At 39.7% G+C, this 25,081-nt stretch overlaps 3 protein-coding genes across 9 annotated transcripts in view; 1 reads left to right on the forward strand and 2 right to left on the reverse strand.

The window, feature by feature from the left end:
- Nucleotides 1–25,081, forward strand: part of LOC140223884 (uncharacterized) — a 526,084-nt gene that overhangs the window by 467,811 nt on the left and 33,192 nt on the right. The gene's annotated exons all lie outside the window — the stretch shown is intronic.
- fra (neogenin protein frazzled) overlaps nt 1–25,081 on the reverse strand; it is a 184,712-nt gene that overhangs the window by 127,290 nt on the left and 32,341 nt on the right. For 6 of the 7 annotated variants that reach the window (XM_072296339.1, XM_072296334.1, XM_072296333.1 and 3 more), the window contains exons 7-10: nt 24,372–24,514; nt 16,576–16,735; nt 13,954–14,069; nt 8,995–9,235 (exon numbers count right to left, since the gene is read on the reverse strand). In XM_072296339.1, coding sequence (XP_072152440.1) covers nt 8,995–9,235; nt 13,954–14,069; nt 16,576–16,735; nt 24,372–24,514 — 660 coding nt within the window. The remainder of the gene's footprint in view (nt 1–8,994; nt 9,236–13,953; nt 14,070–16,575; nt 16,736–24,371; nt 24,515–25,081) is intronic. The other variant, XM_072296338.1, reaches the window with a different exon arrangement.
- LOC140223883 (uncharacterized) lies at nt 17,599–24,361 on the reverse strand. The gene has a single exon (XM_072296329.1). The coding sequence runs from the start codon at nt 23,184–23,186 to the stop codon at nt 18,564–18,566; it is 4,623 nt and encodes a 1,540-aa protein (XP_072152430.1). The 5' UTR covers nt 23,187–24,361; the 3' UTR covers nt 17,599–18,563.

A 25,081-nucleotide genomic window follows, 5' to 3' on the forward strand; every position in this document is an offset into this window, starting at 1 on the left:
ACCACTCTGACATATAAATATGCCCCCAAGAAACCAATTTCATCCCCTCGGAATAGCGCCTGAAAAATCGTAAAACAGAAAATCGGGGATAACTAATGAAAACAAAAGGAACTATGTGTATTGTAATGGAATGAGGCCATATCACCTACGTTTCTAGGACCGCATTCTAGCTTTATTAGGCTTTCTAGCTCATTCGGTCCGAAAGCCATCGATTTCGCAAGTACAGGCTCAGGCGAGCATGTTGATGTTTAGAGCATCTGTCTTGTAGCGCCGATTATCTCGCGATCACGCCTCCGACGTCATGGCTCGGTCGGACGTTACAAGATATATACTCTCGATATTCGCGGCGCGTCATCGTATATCGAGGCAGCGAGTAGAGTGATCACCTTAGCCAAGTGCATCCTGTGTATACCCTGTCACTTTACCGATTATATTGATCAAATCTACCATTCTGAGCTACGAGCGTTGGATCATTTCATCCCCCCTATTACAGTATTTCCCTTTGATTTAATACACTAACCCGGATTCCAAATTCATTCAAAAAGAACTACATCCACTTAATTGACGCGCGTGCGGCAGAAATTTGTGGAAACTTGGAGAAACTTGGCTATGGTGGATAGTTTTGGACGGGAAACTCGAGCTTTGGGGCAAATTTCTAAAATTCGAAAATCCAAGATGGCTGGCATGGCCTAAAATGCTATCTCGGCTCCAGTCCACTCGATCTTGGTGAAACTTGTTACCGGTAGATACTTCCAGATGGGAAACTCGAATTTCTGGTCAAATTTTGAAAATTCAAAAATCCAAGATAATGGACATTGCCTAAAAAGCCATCTCGGCTCCTTATCGATCGATCTTAGTGAATCTTGGTACCAAGGGTTACCTTCAGACAAGAAACTCGAATTCCTAATTTCGAAAATCCAAGATGGTGGAAACGGCCTAAAATGCTATCTCCTATTTAAACGCGCATCGCCGAAAAATCAATTATGTCCTCTAGAAGATCCCCTGAGTGACGGTCACATATCGACCGCGCGTTTCCTCTGACGCGATCGATTTCTGTGCATGGTTAACGGGAAGTAAACAGACGAACGAACAAACCCATCGAAGTCACTCCATTTTCATTAAAATCACTGTCAGGGATTTCATTGGAATCGGAACAGTATTTAGATATTTATGAGTATTTAGAGCGCACTAGAAGGAACGCCTGGTCGAAAGTGTGACCTTCACTTGCAGGATCTCTCAGGCCCCGTCTTGACTTCCTCAGAGACGGGAGTTTAAATGGGAGCTTAGAATACGCAACTTCAAACTTGTTATTTGTGGGTTAAAATTGTTTTAAAAAAATCAAAGAAAATTTCACTGAGCTCTGCGTACTTAATACTTCAAAAAATGCAAAAATAAAAAATTACTGAGCAAACTCATTGTTAAAATTTTGAAATCCAAGATAGCAAATGTGGCCTTAAACAATACCTCAATGCCTGAATCGTTTGTGTGGAGTTCGGTGTTCGGGGCTAAAAATGACAACAGAAACTGTTAGGTAACTGCTCTTTCCGTGAGAGTTAGTATGCAAGAAAAAAAACAAGCAGTGAACTCCAACGCAATGTGTTGATGAGGCGCGTCATTGACTCGTAAATATCAACCTGATTAGTTTTTATTTACGGGGATTTTAATATATATATATGCAATCAGCACATGAAGGGAATTCACGATCCAACACTGCGAGGTCAACCACGCACCTCGACGAGGCGGAGTATTGTGAACATAGAAGGCCATTCGAACGAGTTCAAATTTTTTGATCTGACATGCACACCTCAAAATAATTAAGTTTACAAAGACGGAAATTTTCACATGTAATCCTCAGTGGCAAGATGCAGCGGGAATGGAGATTGAGGTTCCGCCACAGTGGGTCTTGTGGCATGAAGATGGTGGCCGTATCCGTAGCTTTCCTTTTAATTTTACTACACATGCCCTTACTTTTACTTCCCCTCCCTTTAACCAGCTAAACAATCCCTAACCGCAATATGTCTAAAGTTGGCTGCAGGCTCCTCACTGCAGTATACAGCCATTAAACCCTAGAAGAAGAGATCGACGTTCGATATACTTGGGCTCCCACCTTCCTCCAGCCTTTCAAACCCGAACCATGCAAGCTCCGCAGGTTCTCTATCTGGCGGCCATTCTAGACGTGTTCGATAGTTTAAATAGGAGATAGCAATTTAGGTCACGACCGTCATCTTGGACTTTCGAATTTTCGAAATTTGACCAGAAATTCGAGTTTCCCGTCCAAATATACCCGCTGGCACCAAGTTTCACCAAGATCGAGGGGACAGGAGCCGAGATAGCATTTTAGGCCATACCCGCCATCTTGGATTTTCGAATTGTTGGAATTTGACCAGAAGTTCGAGTTTCCTGTCTAAAACTACCCACCGCAGCCAAGTTTCACCAAGTTTCCACAAATCTCTGCCACGCGCGTCGATTAAGTGGATATAGTTCATCCTTTTGATTTAATTTAGTATCCCCGATAGCGCAATGAATCAGTAGTACCTACGTGCAAAATCCCCTATACCTCGCTTGGCAGTAATTTTTTTGGAATTTTGGCAACGTGCGTAATTAAAGAAACTCCTCAGCTTTCAAACAAGCAACGGTAAACCAAAATCGGTTCATTAGTGAGGAAACGCCATTGGCTTTAGTCGAACTCTCTCCACCGAAAAGTTTGAAAATGGCGTATGGTTCCTTTTTGTATAAATACTTCCACTTGAGTGAGGAACTCAAATGTTACTAAGAAGAGAGAACGAGATCAGTTAGTTTATGAGTGGCTTCATCACACACATGGGCACTTGAGGGGGAGGTAATTTTGCCAAAGCAGGTACTCAAACGAAAAGAATGTTACCAGTCAAAGTTGGCAGCGGAGCTTAATAGAAATACACTTTGCTCAAAAAGAATGAAAGTGGTGAATCATGATATCATAAATACTCACGAGAAATTGAACTCTCTCCACTATATTGTAAAAGATTTGAAGGTTGAGAGGGTATAAGAACAATAGGATTCAGTAGCTGATGAGATGCGTTGAAATTGACAGCTGTGGACAATCAATCCATGATCTCCTCAAATTGTTGTAGATCAAATCAGCAGAGAACCATGATCTTTGAAGGAGACGGCCACTAGAGACACAAACTAACCAAGGTAGATTGCTCTCTGACACGGCTGCTAGCATTGACCATCTTGGATACTCTTGAATCTGACACTTTGATGAGAATAGCATTAAAACTGCCCCATTAATGAAGCATGAAGGGATTAGCCAATATGACTCAGTACAGATTCCTCTGATTCAGGGTTCCCTTCGATAACTTAGGGTCAGGTTCAAAACACTCACATCTTAATTTCAAAGAATTATAAACACTTGACATACCAACCTGAGGAAAAGCATCATGATAACAAAGGTGTAGATTAGGCAGTCAGTTGTGCTTCTGCGGTTACAGCTTGCTCATCGCATGCTGACACAAAAGTAATTTTCAAATCAGCTCCAAATCAGCACCACTTAATAACAGGATGATAAATGCTATCAGATGGCACCATTGGTAAAGGGTGACAAAAACAATACTAGACTTTTGTCTCAACATACACTGAGCGAGCTCTACAATGCTTACTAAAATAAGACTGATTTTCATCGGCAATACAAAACGCTTAATGTAGCCAATGCTTGTGCTTTCAGAGGCCAAGTTGAAAACTAATATTAAATCATGTTCAGTAACTAAAAAAAGAAGAAGCATATCATCTCCAAGTCACAAATCAGTTCAATACAGTGTCGAGTGCTCAACATTGACTCATTAGAATTAGCGCTTGTGAAAACCAGCTGGCGACTCGATGAATCACGATCTAACCACAGCGCTTTGGAAGAAGACGCTCTGGAGTGAGGGTATAGTTTATTAATGTTTGATTGGTTACCTGGGAGAAGAGAATATTCCTTTGCTGTGAATCACATGTATGAATGCAAGAGGAAAGAATAGGGTTTCATGACTACTTGGTACATATTAATTGAGAGGCAGTTGTTTGGATGTAGCTATACCATCAACTTTTCTCCGGAGAATAAACCACGCACTTCCGAAAAGTTTTACTGAGAATTCATGATGGAATACAGATACATGATAATGATGAAAATAAGAAAGAGAAAGCAAAGGTTTAATCAAGTTTCAGTTAAGTATTGAGAAATTCACTTCCCATTCAATCTCGTATAAATGTGTAGCAATAGTTGTTATTCCTCAAAGACGATTTAGGTCCAGGGAAAGCTTGAACTATGATCAAAAAGGACTGTAAAAAGGACGGAAACATACAGACTGCTGAGAAAATTAATTAATAACTTTAAAACGATGAATTACTTAAAAAGATTGTTGTCAATTGACACAGCACACCTGATGGCAAAACAACGAATGGCCGCCGAGGTTGCAGATGCGTGCTCTAACAGATGTATCGGAAATAACTTACAGCCCAGGAATTTATTAAAGTAGTCGCTATACTTTAATTTGACGTACTTTCCCGTCATTATTACTCCAAATAGGTCCCTTAATTGTTCTCTTCTTCATGCTGAACAAGTATCACTCACCTGGAGGCCATTTTTAAGCTTGCCAGAAGGGCTCCCAATTTTGAATCACTCGGTTCTACCATAGTGCAGCACACGGATCAACCCATGCTATTCAACGGGCAGTCCAGATATTTTTTTCCTCGCACCCGTTTTTTGTCTTTAAACTGTTGTACTATCAAGCCCTGATGGTAATTTACCAAAAAACCGAATAAACTTCTTAGGGGAAACCCTTGAGAACATTTTCCTGTCAAAACCGTATTATTTCATTTAACAGGAACCTCATATGAGCTTTTCTACGGTAGAACGACTCAAATTTAGGAGCTTTTTTCCCACCACACCTTTTTAGCCAATTAGCGTCTTGCACTGTAAGTGCAATCTGTGATGAGCCTCGTGACTCATTAGATCATGTGCTGACCGTATACCATACAGAAATCCACTTAAGCCACTACAGTTATCTCCCGATATCGCTTTGGGTGTCCGGTTTCGAGCACGAGAACAAAAGGCCGACCCTCGCCGCCGTCGCCGGGGGGGGGGGGGGGGGGGATCTTTCACGCCCGATCAACCATTTACCGTGACGCCAGGATCTACCAAATTATCACAAAAATTGTTTTCCATCTATTTTGCAAGTGTTTCCTTACTCTCCATTAAAATACAAATAAAAAGAGACCTCATTTGTAAAAATCGGCCGAATAGAAGAGAAGTTACAGTTCGGAATCAAAAGATATCAACTCAACGCAATTTCTCATCCCAAAAAACGAAAGAAAGGAAAAATTAAGAAATGTTGATAATAATTAATATCATTCACCTCAGACTTTTACAAACAATTCAATAATGTAATGGAGCGAAAATTGGGGCAAAATTACAAAAAATTGGTCTTTTGCATGGGGCTTCTTTCTTAGAATTTTGACCGGAAGGAAAGAGACAGCCGTACCCCATAGAATACACCGTGTGCCTGAACGAATTTAAATTTTTTTATCTGCCACAGTCAAAAACTCTGTAGATTCTTGAACTACAGTGTCTCTCGAGTCATTTAAGCCAAAAAAAATTCTGTTGAGATCCTGGATAAAAAAGGTGATTTAAAAGTATTTTGGGGTTATAATAGCTAAATCATCGGTAGTAATTCCCGTTATATTATTGAAAAGAAATTAACTTCATAGTTTAATGCCTGAGTTACTTAAATACTTTTATTTTAAGCACTCGAGCACCTATAGTACCAATTTTAGCAATATTTTGATTTCCTGAGAGCCGATAACACACCCCCGCATTTTTTTGGTCATGACGAGTTGCATGACATGTCTTGATTGATTCTTATGTATTTTTTAGCGCTGAATTCGGGAAAAATATCCAAAAAATTCCATCTTGTCAAAATTTTTAAAAATACGACTGGAAAAGATTTATTCCCCCATAATTTACTTCCGTTCGTACCCACTAATCACCAGAAAAGGTAAACACAAGTTTCCTAAATATTGGGAACAGGGGGGCGGCGCCAAGATATAATGAGAGCTCCACGCGACTTGCGGCGTCCGCAAACTGTCATCGGATTCATGATCGAGTGATTATGATGATTTTCATCTGACCCACAGTAATAAGCTCATTTGACATCCAAGTTGCTCCGCCCCCTCCCAATTAAATCAATGAAATTAACTTACAGAAAATTGTACTCCTTGCGTTGGCGTTTTCTTGGAATAATCATGTTTGCTTTCAAACTCTTCTTTGGTTCATCACGTTGCAACATCCAGCAGTAATCAGCCATCATAGAGATACCCCAACTTCCCTGATATCTATTTTCCATATCTTTGATATCTTGGTGAAACCCATTTCTTCTACCCATTTCTTCACCTATGACAAGGCGGCGCGCAGCGAGAAGAAGCCGCAAGCCGCGTGGAGCTCTCATCACATCTTGGCACTGCCCCCGTCTTCTTAATATATTATAAACTTGTGTTTACTTTTTCTGGTGATTAGTGGGTACTAATAGAAGTAAGTTATAACGGAATAAATGTTTTGTGTTCTAAGACTTTGTATTTTTAAAAATTTTGACTGCAAAACGATTTTTTAGGGATAAAAATCACCTAAAAATGCATAAAATTTAACGAAATACAGAAAATTATCACTCTTGGAGGCATACTGCCCTTGAGTGCAATGGTTATTTCATACTAAGTAGAGAAACTACGGACCAAAATCAATGGTCATATTGAAAAGAAGAAAAAATTAAATTTTTTGGAGACCCCCCCCCCCCACCAAAAAAACCAAATTTTTTAATTTGCGGAAATCCTGACGTGATGGAATTTTTGGATATTTATCCCGAATTCAGCACTAAAAAATACAGAAGAATCAATCAAGACATGTGATACAACTCGACATGACCAAAAAATGGCTGTGTAATGGAAGGAATTTCTCACAGAACCACCCTAAAGTGGCCTGCTTTTTAGGCAGCCGATTCGGCCATCAAATCGATAAAAATTTAGTTCCACCATGAAATTATGATGAAAACGCACTAAAATTCCGTCCAATTATCTTGATTTTAAGCTGATGCACGAGAGTTCGCCGCAAATCGCGGTCGTGCGCTAATACCGCACATCAGCTTAAAGTTAAAATAATTGGATGGAATCTTTAAAATTAATTTACATTCAACGTTCATGAATCAATATTTTTCCCAAATTTAGAAAAGTACTAATTGATACAAATAGCAATGACATGAAAATAGTAGGTATGTGTCCAACATTTCAGTCATTCGGCACGCTTTTCTAACATATTCATGTTGGTTTTTTCTTACTTTTTTTTTGCATGACAGAAATCTGGAGGAAACTTTAGAAGAAGTTTCGAGTTAAGAGGGTTTCGAGTCTAGAAGGATTCGAGTCGAGAAGTTTGCAAGTCAAATGAGTTTCGAGTAGAGGATGTTTGGAGGTTCCTTGAGTCAAGGAAGTTTCGAGTAACATCTTAAAAGTCCGGCTTAAGACTCTCACATATGATGAAACAACAGGGACTGCGCCAATCATTTCCATGGAACCATTTCATTCACAATGTTTTGGGCGCTTCTGGGTACCAGATGCGCCCTTTCCAACCGTTCGACTCCCCCGATGTAACATGTACTATACTACATGCCCTTTTGCCTTATGGGTAATGACGCCATTCTGGTACACCCGGGAAAATTGGATTTTTTTCTGCATCTGGTATTCGTAAAAGTTTTCGTGAAATGTTTTACTTTTAAGCATAACAATCTCGCACGGACGTATTACCTGGTTAAAGTATTTTAGGGCCTCCTTATGCTTTAAATACTTATATCCGAGGCAGTACTTTCAGATCGATTTGAAAATATTACGAACAGTCACGTGATCTCTTCATTTTAGTGACGTATTACTGTGCTACTTTGTGATTGGTTCATTTTCTTGGCGCAGCATCGACACGTCAGCTGTTTGCGGCATTGAGCGAAAGGTTTAAGGTTATGTCATGGACCAAGAGCATCCAAGAGAATGAATAAGGACCCCCAACTCCAGTTAGCGGAGACATTAGCGCTGCCTATATTTTCATCCATGGCCGATGTCACCGCCGGCCGGCCGGCCGGTCCCTCTCTTCCCCGCGACCCGCGCTTCCCCACCCCACTGCAGAACTCCTCTTCACGCGGCCCCGCTCCCCCGCGACCTGCGCGCCCTACCTCGCGGCGTCGCGACGCGCGCCGCGCCGCTGTCCGCTAGATCGCGTTGACGCACCAGCTTTAGAGGTTCCGCCGCTCTTTCCCGTCGCATGATTTACAGTGCATCATTTATGTTTCCATTAATCACCATCATCGATTCACCACAAAATGCTTGTAGAATGTTTCAGATCTTCGCGGTCGATCCGAAGTTTTGAAAGGTTTTGCGGTCAAAGAATCCCACTTTAAATTCCATCTTCGTCAGTCTTCGGGTACATAAGTTGGTAATAATATGCTTTGTCAAAGAAGCGCCCTCCAACGCTTGGGCGTTGGAACTGCTTGTTTCATTTTTGCTATGGTTATGGTTGGAGTCGTATGACAACCAGTCAGAGTAGCTAAGTTGTGTTAAACGTTGCCAAGCAAAGTTTGATAGAAAAGGGGCACCGGAAAAGTTTTATCAGCATACTTCCGGTGGAGTTACTTGTCCCAAAACATCTTTGAGAGTTGCCATGCATCCCTTCTTCACACGGCCATAACTTGGTTAATTTTTCGTTCAAATAACCTGATCCTGGTCTACGGGTCTAAATTGATTGCATTTTACTGTATCTCTCAAATGAGACAAAGATGAGTTGAATGGGTGGCTTAGTTATTGTAACAAAGCATCAGTCCAGGTGTTTATAGGAACTGTACTTATATTTTACCCAAGAATTCTATTTCAGCGCTATCTGTTCTAACAACTAGTTAAGATGTTGAAAGACCAGAAAAAATGAAAGGGAATACTTGGAGAGACAATTACCTGAGGGAACCCTGTTCTCGATAGAAAACTGCGTAGCCATCAATTTCTTCTGTCATGTGTTCAGGTGGTTGCCACTGTAAGACTACGAATCTTCTTGACACTGTAACAGCCCTTAAATTCCTTGGGGCAGGTAAGGCACCTTGGAGTTTTGGTTTTGATGCTTCACCTGAGAATGAGGAAGGATTGATAGGAGCTAGAGAAGAGGATTTTTCAGAACTGATGAGATCAGGAATTTCTTGGCCTTTGAAGGGGAATTAGTTGATAGCATATTTCAGTCCATTTTATGATGTTATTCAAGAGGGTAAAATCAGATTTTAAGAAAACGGAAATAATAAGTTGAAGGGAAATTAAGGAAAAAGGAAAAAGAAAAGAAAAGAAAAACATAGTTAGAACTTGAGGGATAAATAATAAAACTAAAAAATAAAATCAGAAGCATATTAATCAAAATAAGACAATGCCTGAAATGATTAGAGGTTTTTGTGGGGGACCCAATTCCAATGACAGATGGAACAAACTTCTTGCATGTGAATACCCCCATTTGAAAATGGAAAATTTAAAGTATAACAGTGAATAAAACCAAAAAGGAAAAAAAAGTAAATAAATAAAAGGAGTGCAATACTACCTTGTATAGTAGTTTATATTATACTATAATTAAGTTAAGTAAGTAAGGAAGGAAACAAAATGATAATAGACAAAAGGCATATACCCTAAGCGCTGCCCAGTATCATACTTAAACACCATGATAAGTGAGAAAAAAGTCTTAAAATAATTATAACAAAGAAATAACGATAATAAAAAATATAATAAAAATAATAAAATAAATATTTGGGGTTTGGGAAGTGACAGGCAGAGGCAAGCATTTCTACAAATGTACACCTCCACACTACCACTAGCGTTCTATAATGAGCGAATTTTATTTAGTGTTCCGAATCTCCTTGGGAAGTTCTGTCCCGGTTTGCCTCGTCAATCACCAATACCAGTGCACAGTTCGTTTTAAAGAAATTTAATTTTTCTGATGACCACCCGCGATTTTTTTGGATAAAAGTGTCAAGGAAGGTCGCTAGATTGAGGAATTGAAAACCGCAAAATCGTAAGTGAGGCCGTTTTTTTTAAATTCGACTTTTTCTATTTTTAAGGGTAAAATGGCGGCAAAAGCCAATGTGTGACCATCAAAACCCATCGCCATCTGGTCAAATTAAGTTAAAATTCTATGTATGTTAGTCGTTGACATGTAAATGGATATCCTCAAAAGTTTCAAACCCTTCCTCAAAGAATTGCACCCCCTCATGCAGTTTTGCCAAGTTACGTACCCGATAATGACGCGGCTGACGGGGGATGTAGATTTTTGAATTGCGATCATCACCAAAAATCATGAAAGCACTTACCATTATACACTGTGTGGATAATTTTAGATTCAATCCGCTAATATCGTACGCAGTTGCCATATTTCAGTTTTTTAAAATTGCAAAATTTGGCCAGAAAATGTCAAATTTTTTATTTGATTAAAACCAGTAAATGCTTATTTTTCAGCGACAATATCAATTGATAGACTATTAATTGAAGAATTCTTACATTAAATGAGACGTTGTCAAAGTCACTGAACTTTAATTAGGGAACGCAGCTGATCTATGAAAATAAGTACACACAAATCGACGATCGGATTTTGTTCGAAAATAATTCCCGATGTTATTGTTCCTGACCAAAAGTGTAACATTTGGATCCCCCCCCCCTTAATATCCAAAGAAAAATGAGGGAAAAATAGTTTTTAATTCACGAGTAAGTAGTAAACACAAACCGTTTAGAGATTTTCCTGACGTTCGCAAAGAATTGAAGCCCCAATCTCTTAAAGTCCAGCTGTAAAGAGAAAAAATTTCAGGGCTCACAAATGCGTGTTTTGTCTATTTGTTCCAGATTTCGAAAAATTGAAAGTAACAGCAAAAATATCGTAACGTGGGAAATGAAGTTTAGAGGTTCATGACTGAGATAGCTTTGAATGTTCATTTCCGTGTGTTAACTGTGCGAGCGATTTTTTGAGGTTCTCAGAATTTGCTTCGGAATCAAAAAGTAAAATTTGAACAATTTTTCCTTTACATTTTGTGAAGAGAAAAAAAGATAACTCCTATCTTACTTAGTATATAAAAAGAGTACACCCATATCAAATCTAGATCGCCCAAGATTCATCTCCTGTGCGGAGGGCATTTTTGTTGCTGCTTATATGGCAAACCTGCATACAGGACGAAAAGTACCTTTTTAGTTAATGAATCTTTAATTTCCTTCAGAAGAAATTAAAGCTCTGTATTTTGATAATGTCGCTGAAAAATAAGCATTTACTGGTTTTAATCAAATAAAAAATTTGACATTTTCTGGCCAAATTTTGCAATTTTAAAAAACTGAAATATGGCAACTGGGTACGATATTAGCGAATTGAATCTAGAATAATCCACACAGTGTATAATGGTAAGTGCTTTCATGATTTTTGGTGATGATCGCAATTCAAAATCTACATCGCCCCGTCAGCCGCGTCATTATCGGGTACGTAACTTGGCAAAACTGCATGAGGGGGTACAATTTTTTGAGGGAGGGTTTGAAACTTTTGAGGACATCCATTTACATGTCAACGACTAACATACATAGAATTTTAACTTAATTTGACCAGATGGCGGTGGGTTTTGATGGTCAGGGTGTTTCAGACCACCCGTACCAGGCCTTTTTCTCGGTTGATTTAGGTCGTACGAAGTCGGAGACCGCGGGGTTGGATAGGGAATTGACCCCAAGGAATCCGAATTTCGAGTTCCCGAAACCCCCCCACCTCCCCTTGGGGGGTAAAGGGGGGGTCACGATGCTAAAAGTCACGGTTTCCGACCGAATTGCGGATAGATCGCATCAGAATTGAAAAGCACGGAAAATTTCACGTGAAATTGACCCCTAAAAATCCAAAATCGGACCATCCAAGGCCCAAAAATGACCCCTTAAAGAGGGGGACAGTACCCCCCTCCATAATTTCTCTTTGGTCTCAAAATTGACGTAAATTCTCCAGAAAAAGACGGTTTCCCAGGTAATCGACCCCGAGAAATCCAAATTTCATGGTCCCGAAGCTCCTCTAGCCCTCCTTGGAGGGTAAACGGGGGGAGCCCAATTTTAAAAATCGGGGCTCCTTTCCGAATCGCAAATTGATTGCATCCAAATTGAGGAGCAGAACACATTTACATCTTAAGTGACTCCTAAGAGTTCTAATAGGCCCCCTGAACGGCAGAAGGTAACTCCCTGAGGAGGGGGGCCTCGCCCCCGCCAAAAATTTCTCAGGATTCCTGTTTGGTCGCAAAATTGACGTCGATTCTCCAGAAAAAGACGGTTTCCTATTTAATCGACCCCGAGGAGCTCAGGGAACATGAAATTTAGAGTCCTCGGGGTCGATTACATAGGAAACCGTCTTTTTCTGGAGAATCGACGTCAATTTTGCGACCAAACAGGAATCCTGAGAAATTTTTGGCGGGGGCGAGGCCCCCCTCCTCAGGGAGTTACTTTCTGCCGTTCAGGGGGCCTATTAGAACTCTTAGGAGTCACTTAAGATGTAAATGTGTTCTGCTCCTCAATTTGGATGCAATCAATTTGCGATTCGGAAAGGAGCCCCGATTTTTAAAATTGGGCCCCCCCCGTTTACCCTCCAAGGAGGGCTAGAGGAGCTTCGGGACCATGAAATTTGGATTTCTCGGGGTCGATTACCTGGGTAACCGTCTTTTTCTGGAGAATTTACGTCAATTTTGAGACCAAAGAGAAATTATGGAGGGGGGTACTGTCCCCCTCTTTAAGGGGTCATTTTTGGGCCTTGGATGGTCCGATTTTGGATTTTTAGGGGTCAATTTCACGTGAAATTTTCCGTGCTTTTCAATTCTGATGCGATCTATCCGCAATTCGGTCGGAAACCGTGACTTTTAGCATCGTGACCCCCCCTTTACCCCCCAAGGGGAGGTGGGGGGGTTTCGGGAACTCGAAATTCGGATTCCTTGGGGTCAATTCCCTATCCAACCCCGCGGTCTCCGACTTCGTACGACCTAAATCAACCGAGAAAAAGGCCTGGTACGGGTGGTCTGAAACACCCTGTACATTGGCTTTTGCCGCCATTTTACCCTTAAAAATAGAAAAAGTCGAATTTACAAAAAAACGGCCCCACTTACGATTTTGCGGTTTTCAATTCCTCAATCTAGAGACCTTCCTTGACACTTTTATCTAAGAAAATCGCGGGTGGTCATCAGAAAAATTGAATTTTTTTAAAACGAACCGTGAGTGGACACCGTTGTTACCAGATTCAATCTATCAGATCTGTTGGTTTTTGATTGGTCAAACCTTATTTAGAACCACCTTGCGAGGTGGTGCCAAAATCTCGCACCAACATTGCGACTCGTTATTTACCGAATCGGAAGTTCAGAACTCAAATAGAATGGCAGCTCGGAAGTTCGGGCACAAAAGTAGCAACTTACCTCTGATTAAAAGTCGCTTCAAGACCACGCGGGGCTTGGCAAACATTTGGTACTTGGCAAGTAAGACTTGGCGAATGCTGCATAGTCTGGAACCGGCTTAAAGAGAAGAAAAGTTTGCTTCCAACCAGTGCTAAGTTAATAGCTTTGAACTTGGCTTATCATGCTGTATCTTTGACCAGTACCACACAAGTTGGACTGGATTTTGCAATCAGGAACTACAATCTCTAACTCATTCGTAATAACACTTATGCGGGAAAGAATACTAATCGTGCATACGTTCTTTCTAAACTGAACTAGATATTGTAATTACCCATTGCAAAATGAAGTCCAGTTGGCCGCTGTTCATTTCTGACTGTCATGATCTGACGAATAGTTTGTTGCAGCACTAAGGAAGAAACACCAGTGTCATAGCGAGTCCAACTCAATTTCACAATCATTTTTTGAAACAACAAATATACATATCGATAGAAAGTTAAATTACCTGTGTTTAAAACGATCAGCTTAACAGCAGTTTGAATATTGCCAGCATCATTTTTGGCAATACATTGAAAGATACCGGAATCTAAAGATAAAGATCCAGATATTTTCAAATTATGCCTGTAAAAAAAAAAAAAAATTGTTATTATTCAAGCTTGACTTTCAGAGGCAATCATCTATCGCAAGAACTCAAAAAATACAGGAATGACAAATTAAGTAATTATTATGTCTAAAGATGTGCTAGGCCAATTTCCATTACTTTTTGGCTTTTGGAGGCAAGAATCTTAAGACAAGTTTCAAAACTGTTATAAAATCATCCAATTAGGACCCAAGCTCTTTATTGATTCACACCCCTCTAACCTAACGGTGTGGAGAATCTGTCAGAGGTTGGGTAACATAACAAACAAGAAGGTTGCTCAGTTACTTAAAATCATTATCATTGGTTTCAATTGGTTGGGGATAGATACATCACCTCTTTTATCCATGAACTCAACAATTTTTTCACCAAAAATTGAAGTGTGAGTATACAGGGTGATCCAGACCACCCGTCCACTATCTTTTTCTCAAAAACGGCGGAGAATTGAGCTTCGGGACAAAAACTTTCATGCGGTAAATTGACCCCAAAGAATCGAATGAAAATATTTTCAGCCCCGGTAAATGGTCCTTTGGGGGAGTTCTGGGGAGGAGCCCCCCCCCCCCCCGTTTCTCGCAATTTTCAAATAGGAAGGGTATGTTTTGACTTTGAATTCGGAATCTACGGTAAAAAAATAAGAACATTTTATTCTTTGCACTTTTTCCCTAAACCCCCATTTTTTGGAGTTATGGGGCATTTTCGGGCCTTTTTGGGGCGATTTTCAATTCGATGCTGTAAGCGGCCAAATTATCCAAATTTCAAAATCTAAAAATCCCCTGAGAGGAGAGGTCAATATCTTTTTATTGATGGGCCACAAGACCCCTGTTCTCCAAAATTTTGGGGGCCACGACGCCCCAAAAATTTTGGGGCTTCGGAAGGCCGTAAGTCAAAAATTTCAAATGGCAAGGGTATGTTTCGATTTCAGATTTGGATTCTACGCAAAAAGTTCCGTGGAACTGATATGGCGCAAGGCCTGTTTGCTCCAAGTTACTGAAGAACCCCATTTCCCCATAAGAATCCGTGTATTTTTGGAGAAAATAAGAGGCAAAAAACAATTTGAGAGAACAGGCCATTCGCTACATCAATTCTGCGTAGCTTTTCGCGTAGAATCCAAATCTGAAATCAAAACATACCTTTGCCATTTGAAATTTTTGACTTACGGCCCTCCAAAGCCCCAAAATTTTTTGAGGGTCGTGGCCCCCAAAATTTTGGAGCAACAGGGGTCATGTGGCACATCGATAAAAAGGTATTGACCTTTCCTCTCAGGGGATTTTTAGATTTTGAAATTTGAATAATTTGGCTGCTTCGGCATCGAATTGAAAATCGCCCCAAAAAGGCCCGAAAATGCCCCATAACTCCAAAAAATGGGGGTTTAGGGAAAAAGTGCAAAGAATAAAATGTTCTTATTTTTTTAGCGTAGATTCCGAATCCAAAGTCAAAACATACCCTTCCTATTTGAAAATTGCGAGAAACGGGGGGGGGCTCCTCCCCAAAACCCCCCAAAGAGCCATTTACCGGGGCTGAAAATATTTTCATTCGATTCTTTACGATCGATTTACCGCATGAAAGTTTTGGTCCCGACGCTCAATTCTCCGCCGTTTTCGAGAAAAAGATAGTGGACGGGTGGTCTGGATCACCCTGTATAATGTGAAAAAATTATGGAAAATCCAGCTTGAAACGTATCCTTGTCAGAGGGGAAACAGTTATTCATGGGCATTTCATTGATAGTGAAACCAAACTATTCATATTAATTCTTGTTAGTTTTCAGTTAGCTGTATAAATGAGATTTTTGAGATTTCTCCTATCTGCCATCAAAATATTTCAGTAAAAAACAATCAGATGGTTACCAAGAGAATTCTTTTATTTACACATTTCTTGACGCTTATTAGCAGAGCACATATCTCATGTAGACACAGATAGGAACCTATCAAACTGCACGAAAAACAGGTGTCCATGGACTGATCCAAAGTAAACTAAGATGAAGCCATGCCTTTTTTAATTACTACTATGATGGTCGTAACACCGCCTGCCCTGTGCAAAAACACTCTGAATAAGTGGTAGGAAAAAGTGCTTAACATCGCAATACGATATTTTGCGGGATCAGTAGAGGCTTCTACAAAGTAAATTTAAGCGCGATGTTCTTTAAGACTCTTTGTTGAGCCTTGCTTCAATCATAATCCGCCTAATATTGGCTTCGAACCTTGCCTCTGAATTCACATACCTCAGGATAAAGTGTTGGTCCCTACTTCACAAACACATACTTTAATTTTTTTGTCATATTCCCAAATGGTCTAGATTATTTTTAAAAATGTTTGCACAGTGTTGAGAAACATATTTGCTTTGGCTATCTTGAAGAATCATTAATTTTTTACCATCAAAGATAGGGAGCATGGACAGTTTTTTAGATCTCCTGAACACTTGGGTTTTCCAAGGTGAAAGGTTTGGTAATTTTCCCATTGAAAAGAGGTTACAGTGACTTTTTTTACAACTTACCTGTGTACGACTTGTAGGTATTCATTGAAGTTGATTAGCTCACCATTTTTCAACCATGTAACTTTGGGTTCTGGTTTACCGTAAACGTCACACGGTAACTCAACGTCATCTTTTTCATGCGCAATTTTTGTTGAAGGTTCCTGATTGAACCTTGGAGGCACTGAACACATTTGAAGGAGGAAGCAAATATTAGAAGCTACAAACTGCTAAAAATGATTATGTTTCATTTTCCTCCTTTATCGGATTGTATCAGCAGAGCACTCACTTTTCCTTTTTCGCCCGATTTGAAATTTTGAATCGGGCGAAAAAGGAAAAGTGAGTACTATGATAAAAATGAATTGCAACAACAACTTTATTTTTTTTCTATTCTTTTTATTTTTGACATATGGTCTTTTGGCTTTGCTTTTTAGCTAATTTTCCCAAGCATTGTTCTTACAATACTAATCATACTTTTTTAACATCACAGCAATTGCTTTGCAATCTTATTTGTTCAAATAGTGAGCTTGTTCAGTAACGCTTATTTCCTGCATTTCTGAAACGTAGAGAGTGTACAAAGTACACATGAATTCTTCCAGATTTCTTTGAACAATAATAAACCACGAAAAATGAGCTCGAAGTCGCGTATTTTGAGCTCCCATTGGAACGCGGGTCAGCGGGTCAGTAAAAATGGCCGCCCGTCGGAGAATGGCCACACTCGTTGAGTCAACTCTGCAACGTCCTAAAGCCCGCACCTGGACCATGGAAGATGTGGCCATTCTCCGACGGGCGGCCGCGGCGGCAATTTTTAGTTACCCGCCGATGCGCGGTATCATGGCAGCTCAAAATACACAACTTTGAGCCCTTTTTCGAGGGTTAATATTGTTCAAAAAAATTTGGAAAAATTCCTTTGTATTCTGTGCACTCTCTAGTTTTCATAAATACGAGAATTGAATATTGCTTAAAAAAGCTCATTGTTAAAAGTAGTTTTCCTCAGTTTACGTCATACAGCCTGACAAAAGTAAAGGGGTGCAGGTATTGGTAGGGAAGTATCTCATACTCCAAAGCGCTGTCCCCTGAACCTTATAACTCCGAGACAAACCGTTTTCCGAAGCTGGTCTTGGTCTCACTTGAACCATGATAGAACTTTAAAATGGACAGGTCTTTGTTAATCTGCGTACAACACAGGCAACTGTAGACTAAAACATTCGGATTTTAGGACTACCTAATAGTCCAGTCAATAGGGGGTAAAGTAGAGACAATTTCTGAGGAAACTTTCTGAAATACTATTCCTATGTATTTTTTAACGCTGATTCCGAATTTCACATTTGCGAACAAATTTGAGGCGAGCCAAAGCCGCCATCTTGAAAAAATGGCGGAAATTTGCGTTTCTTGGCCGAAAAGTCGAAAAAACTCGTCTATTATGAAGTTTTCGACAAAAGTAGTTATTTTCCAAATTAAAGTACATAAAATTTCCATTAAAACGAGCCCAAGATGATTAAAATCGGATGATAACAAATGCCGTTACAGCGTTGCAAAGTTTCAGGCAAATATTAAGGTTTTGCAATTTGCATAACTTTCCCCCCGAAATAGGGGAGGGAGGGAAGAATAACATTTGTAAATGATTTTAATCAATGCTGTATACTATGTTTATTAATATTTCATAGTGGAACTAAACATTACTTTATGTTTTGACCGGAAAATTTTGCAATTTTATGTCTCGTAATAAATCCAAATGATTGTGAGTTTACAACTACTTTTGAGATGGATTTATTTGATTTCAGGGAATGTACAGACAAAACTAAAGATACTCAGGGGAGAAAATCGAAAACTTGAAATTAAATGCGAAAATTAGAATATTGAATCTCAAAAATTGTTAACTTTCAAGAACATTTTAAATCAAAAATTAAAAATTTAAATTTCATTGTGAAAAATTTAACTTAGAATTTCAAAAAAAAAAATTGAATCTTACTTTGATGAAACTTTACTTGCAAATAAATTCGTCGTAGCCACTAAAGTCTCTTTGGCCGTTTTCTGAGAGGAGGGCCTTCGAAATTTGAAGGGCCTGGTTGGTCGAGGTCGTCCCTGTCACTTTCACTCGTCACATCCTCAGGCAACTGCTGGAGCCTCTTCGATCTTCTTGGGGTATCAAGGACTTCTGGACTTGATGAAGATTCCTCGGAGCTAGATATTGGGTCAGCTGCATCGTCCCTCGGTTCCATCCACTCGTTATTGTCTTCACTTCTCTGCATCTCATCGACATCGTCTGAACAATCAACTTCTTCTGGCTCATCTACGTCATCTCCTTCTTCTTCCTCTTCCATTAAAAGTGCATCATCTTGGCTATTTTCGCACGAGCCATGACAATATCCGCAAACAAGACTGCAATGAAGGCCTTTCTTCCTACAACCGCAGGCGCCGCGACATCCTTTCTTGCAACTGCATGAGATCTTGTTTAAAATTTCGTCCGGAGCTGGATTTTTCAAGGTAGTGATCGGGATGAGGCCATTTCTGCTATTTTGCCATCCCCAGTCACATGCGTCTTTCTTGACGCCCATCCATTGCTGGACTTGATGATAGGCACGAAAAGCGTGCAATGTAGCAGCATCCTCCGAAGGTGGCAGAGAAGCGAGATTTTGTACGTCGTGGAAGGAAGTGCGAACGTAGCTTTCATACCTAAATTCATCCAAAGTTTTGTTCTGCTCACCCTTGTATCCATATAATCGGAGTAAAAATTCTTTCCCTGCTTTAGAAATTTCCTCTTGTTTGGCGTCTGATTTTTTGAACATCTGAGCTGATTCAATTAAAGCTGAGTTGTTCTCCAAGGTTGCTAAAAACTTAATCTTGCCTTGCCTAAAAAGTGATGAAGTTGTGTCACATCCGCTAATAGCATGAATGAACAGTATGTGTTCAGCTTTGACTTCATTTTGAAGGCTGCCTCGGTTGAAAAGCTTTGGTGGAGTCTTGCCTTTGCCGGGTTTTAGGAGAAAAGCATTTTTGATGTTCCTTGACTGAGCTGTAAGCAGGACAAGGAGGTCAATATCTTCTCCTACAATAACAGCAATTTTGCCCTCTTTTGTCTTTTCTAAAGCCTTTGAAACTATCATTGTGTCTGCGTCTTCCTCTGCTTGGAACACCGATATATTTTCAGCCGTGAAACGTTCCATGAGTATTGAAATCAAGCGTGATTTGTTCTTTCCGTTTTTTAGAAAATTTGCTTGTGATATTGCTGGGACCATATTTTCATCGAATTTAATTTCCAACGATGAAGCTTGTCCCCTTCGCAATCTCTCAACAGTTTTTGTGCTGCAGTTTGTCACATCTTCGGGATAGCCGTCAAAAACTATTATAGAATCTGCAGAGTACTTCGATTTTACGTATGATACATAGCTGTTGCATATTAATGCAAATGCCTCATTCCGTCTCCAAACTACGCGGTGAAGCAAAAAACCGCCGTCGATGACGTAAGTTGGATTTTTGTCATCAATTTTATCTAAACACGGGGTGAATGCATCATACAATGTCGACTTAGTCCCTTTACGCATGCCATCTGCGGTAAATAACGAGAGAGGGTAGGGTGAAAGCTCGTATGATAAAAAATTTTGAAGCTCCTCATCTGATTTTTTAATAACACTTATGCGCCGAAATAATAAGAGAGGATTTATTGGAACGACATCGTTTTTGACTCGAATTGAACTCCTCATGCTGCTGATTGGATTACAACGGTCGGCGCGCTTAAACTTAACGGATTCAAAAGTTTGACCCACTATTTTTGACAAGCTAGCAGTGCCTATCTCTTTGGCTTGGTGGCAGTTAATGTTGTCATCAGCGACTATACCTGTATGTAGGCACATCAAGTTTTTGTCTACCGGAAAAGGCGAATGCTGTTCGAACCACGAATACATATTTTTAGCGGCTTCATCATCTTGTAGCATTCTGGCACTGCGCAACTGAACATGTTGTTCGGAGCTTTCAAACGTTATACCACAAAAATCTTCAATGCTGTCGCATACATTGTGCAGGGATGTCATCCCTAGAATCCAAGTTGAAAGTGTGCTCTCTTTAACACCACGACCACGAGTTAGGCCTCCGGAGCACTTCATAGTTCTCATGAGCGACTGCTCTATTATCATATCCGACCAAGTTCCGCTAAAAAACTTGTTAGTTCTTCTAATGGTAAAGTAGCCTTGTGATGTAAACAGTTGGTATTCGGCATCTGTCATCGATTCTTGAAGTTTGACCATTTCTTGCAAATAGAGGTAGCTGGCTTTGGTGTATAAAAAGTGCCCACTGGCTTGGAAAAAAGGAAGCATTCTTTGTATGGTTTCAAGATGAAGGTTCCATTCTCCCATCCTCTCTGCGGCGATCAATTGGATTACGAGAGTCACCATTTCGAAGTACTGTATCCATAATTTAGCGGTGGCACCACGTTTTTCGAACTTTAAAAGCTGTTGTTGAAATTTTTTTGATAAATCTTGACAACATTTTAGTTTATCAGCTTCCAACAAAGTTGATCTGTCTCCGCTGAATAGGGCTTTTAAAGAAGTTTCAGATTCTGGCGTAAGTCTCATTGATTGAAAAACAAATTTACCTAAAGCTTGAAAGGCTAATAAATGAGCCCTCACAGCCCGTGCGTATGCATGTCCTCCTAACATCTTGTCGATAGAATTTTTAGCATACACGGTGTTGAAGGCCTCTTTTAAGCCACTACCAGACATGATGAAACCGATTGCACCGAGAAAAGACATTAATAGGTGAAATCCTCCGAGCCTGAGCTTTACATTCGCGAGATCTGCACTTGCGTCACAATTTGCGAGGATATCTTGTGCCTTCATATACAATGGAAGATCAAAGGTGACAAAACAAGTGCCTTGATTAAGGGCTCTAGATTTTTTAGATGCTGACACCAATGCAGTGAAAATGGTATCATATTCGGTTGCAGGGGCATTGATAAAAGGTAAGCATGAAACAAAACTGACTTGAAATGGTTTTTTGGCAGTAACTTTTTCCATAAAACCATTCCAGCCCGACACTTGTTCAATACCTGCATATTTTCCATACAGCCATAGAATATCATGAAATGAAAGTGGATTAGATTCAGAAATCGTCTGAATATCCTTTAAAGGAATAATCTTCATATCTTGGAGACCTATGTTAGATTTTTTTTCAAAAATTTCGACACGTGTGACACCTCTTTCCGCTAATTCTTTGGCTAGCGGAATCTTATTTATGCGCTCAATAATTTGATCTGGTGGAATAGCTTTTCGCGGCGTAATACACTGAACCCCTCCCATCGCATGAAAGGTTTGTAAACCGTCAATCGTCTGAGTATTGAAGTCAGCATTGTCAAATATGAATTGCGAAAAGGAATTTTGGTCGATTTCTAGTGGAGTACGCATTATGGAGGACACTTCAAATTTCTTAGCTTCATGGTAAGAGGAACATACACTAAGAGACTCAAGAACATCAATCAATCTTTTTGAACCATACTTTTTGTAAATTAATACAGCTACTGACAATTGCAAAGGTGAAAGAAATGATCTAGGTCTAGCTGCTGACATGATGCCATGAGCAAACGTTAAGCTTTTTTTCTTCCATTTTTCTTTTGAGCTTTTTTTATGTCTCAAAATTAATTCATCTAATAAAAGTTGCAAAGTTTCTGGAACATCTACCTCAACATCTTTAAGAAAATCATCAGATGGTGGATAATGATCTGTTGCGTAAATTTTTGCCCGGATATCTTGTGAAATTATGCTGGCTGCAGCTTTAACGATGCTCAATCTCTCCTCTTTAGGATCCAATTTTTTCTCAAACCATGCGTGAGTCAATGCTGTATAACCGGTGCCAAGAAAAGAAACTATTGTTGGCTTACCTTTACGTTCCGAGAAAACTACACCATCGCCGTATTTTTTCACTAAGTGAGCTTTCACAGTTTTCACCAATGGCTTAGGTGTACACTTACATGAAGCGATCAGTTCGTTCAGCGAAAATTGACATTCTTCTGAATTTTCCTCTAAATACGCAAAAATGTATTTCATTGCCTCATCAACTTTATCCGCACATGGACCTGTTTTGGAGGGTTCAGTAACTTTTGGTGACCAGTGTAACTTCTTCATACACGAATTGTGGTATTGAGCATCCGCTGCAACGAGATCTGCAATTGGGCGTATACGTTCCACAATCTGTCGCGACCAATCGGTATCCAACATTAACGCACGACTCAGCACTTGCTCCCTTAATTTCAGTTTAGTAACGAGGAACACTCTATCACGTGACTTAAGAGGTTTTTTTTTCTGCGCAAATTTCCACTCCGGTGTTATTAGCTCACCGCACAAAAAGCAAGAATCTTTAAAATCGATTGGAGGCGTTTCCGACCGTAATAAAGGTGACGCGCTCGCCGCTTCTCTTAATTGTTTTTTTATGAAACCGGCGATTGACCGCGGTTGGTTGTATGATTTCCGACATTTCTCGTGCACTGAAAGTTCACTCTTGCCCTCCATAAATCGGTGTTTGCCATCTTTTCGTTTTCGGCTTGATTCGATAAATCTACTAATGCCGCGCTCATGTACAACTGCCCGGTCGCCACTTAAGTTTTCATCACAAATTAAACACTTTTCACTTTGATCCTCTTCCATGATTAATGAATATTCATTAAAAACGCCAATTTTTTTAAAGAATAATGGCAGTAGCGACCTTCCCGGCAATTTTAAGTGGCAAATTAGGCGCACTTTAGAAAACTCGCATCACTGAAACACGCGTCGCGTGGCATCTTCGCGACCAACTGAAGAACATGCCCGAGATTTGGCGATGCGAATGCATTTCTAGCAGTCTTGAACCATTCGAACCCCACAGTTGTCAATCGGAGCAAATAAGGAATCATAGTCTGCTAAGATGGCAAATGGTTACCATCATAAAGTGACACCCATGGAGGACAGAAAAACTGATAAGCCCGAGAACGGAGGCCAGCCGGGACCAGGCCATAAAATCGGGGGGGAGGAATGGAGGACCCAGCTGCGCTCACACGGACCCCTCACACTTGGTAGCTTCCATTGCCATTCCGGAAAGTCCAAAACTCAAAATTGTACTTCTCTTATCATTCATACTTGCATGTATCGACGATTTAATGATTAATGATCTTAAAAGCTCTTTTTTCGTGGGGAGAGTCGCGCAAATTGCAAAACCTTAATATTTGCCCGAAACTTTGCAACGCTGTAACGGCATTTGTTATCATCCGATTTTAATCATCTTGGGCTCGTTTTAATGGAAATTTTATGTACTTTAATTTGGAAAATAACTACTTTTGTCGAAAACTTCATAATAGACGAGTTTTTTCGACTTTTCGGCCAAAAAACGCAAATTTCCGCCATTTTTTCAAGATGGCGGCTTTGGCTCGCCTCAAATTTGTTCGCAAATGTGAAATTCGGAATCAGCGTTAAAAAATAAATAGGAATAGTACTTCAGAAAGTTTCCTCAGAAATTGTCTCTACTTTGCCCCTATATGTGCTCTATTGACTGGACTATAACGATAAATTTTCGATGGGCCATGAATTGATTAAAAATTGACTAAACTTGAAGTAAATATAAATTAAAACAAAACTCTTAACAAATTTTAATTTTAAAGAAAGTTTGGATCAATGACTTGAACTGTTCAAAAGTTTTAACAAAAACCTGTTTTGCATATGACCCTCCGCCTCCGCCTCCCTAGGGAGAGCCAAGTAAAAATTAAAACCTTATTTGAGCTTCACAGACCAAACCCTTCAATATCTCAGAAGATGAGATGATTTCATTCTGGGCAGATTCCGATGGCAGATAAGACATACCTTGAACATCCAGGGTTGCACTGATATCAGCCAAGTCTTCCTTATTTGTGGCACGGCAAACATAATTTCCCTGGTCCTCTTCTTTGACTTTTGAGATTTGAAGGCTACCTGAACCAGTTGTAGAGAATGTACTATCTAGGTCCCTGAAAAAGTGTCAAATTAAAATTTCAGAGAATAGGTCTAAGTTTCATTGGGTATAACAAGATTACGTTTTAAGTTAAAAATTGTTTTACTTATCAATGAGGAGATGATAAAGTCCCAAGTGTATTTAAAACACAGTTTAAAGAACTATACTTACATCTAAAGGCAGTGACCATTTTCACTGGAATACCATTTACTACTTTACCAAATCAGGTTTTTTAATTGAATCATTTCGTGAGAAAACCACTAATGTCCATTTTCTCTAATTTTGAGCAAGCTGCGAAAAACTGTAGAAGCCTTTTAAATGCCGTATTAAAATGTTCAGAAGTTAATTATTACAGGAGTGGATTGTAGAAAAGGATCCCTGACAGTCTCCAGCTCCCCTTCTGTCCAGGGTGGAGTAATTAAAAACAAAGGACATTGGACAAGGACATCAGCAGTTTTTGTATGAAACGTGAAAATCTCCGAGTTTTGAAAATGTTTGATATCTTCAGAATTCATTTTAAAGAGATCAAAACTGTAAATTATCATACAAGTAAAGTTAAAAAAAAAATAAAATTTCTGACAAT

The sequence above is a fragment of the Bemisia tabaci genome, chromosome 2 (assembly GCF_918797505.1).
Source record: "Bemisia tabaci chromosome 2, PGI_BMITA_v3".
NCBI lineage: Eukaryota > Metazoa > Arthropoda > Insecta > Hemiptera > Aleyrodidae > Bemisia > Bemisia tabaci.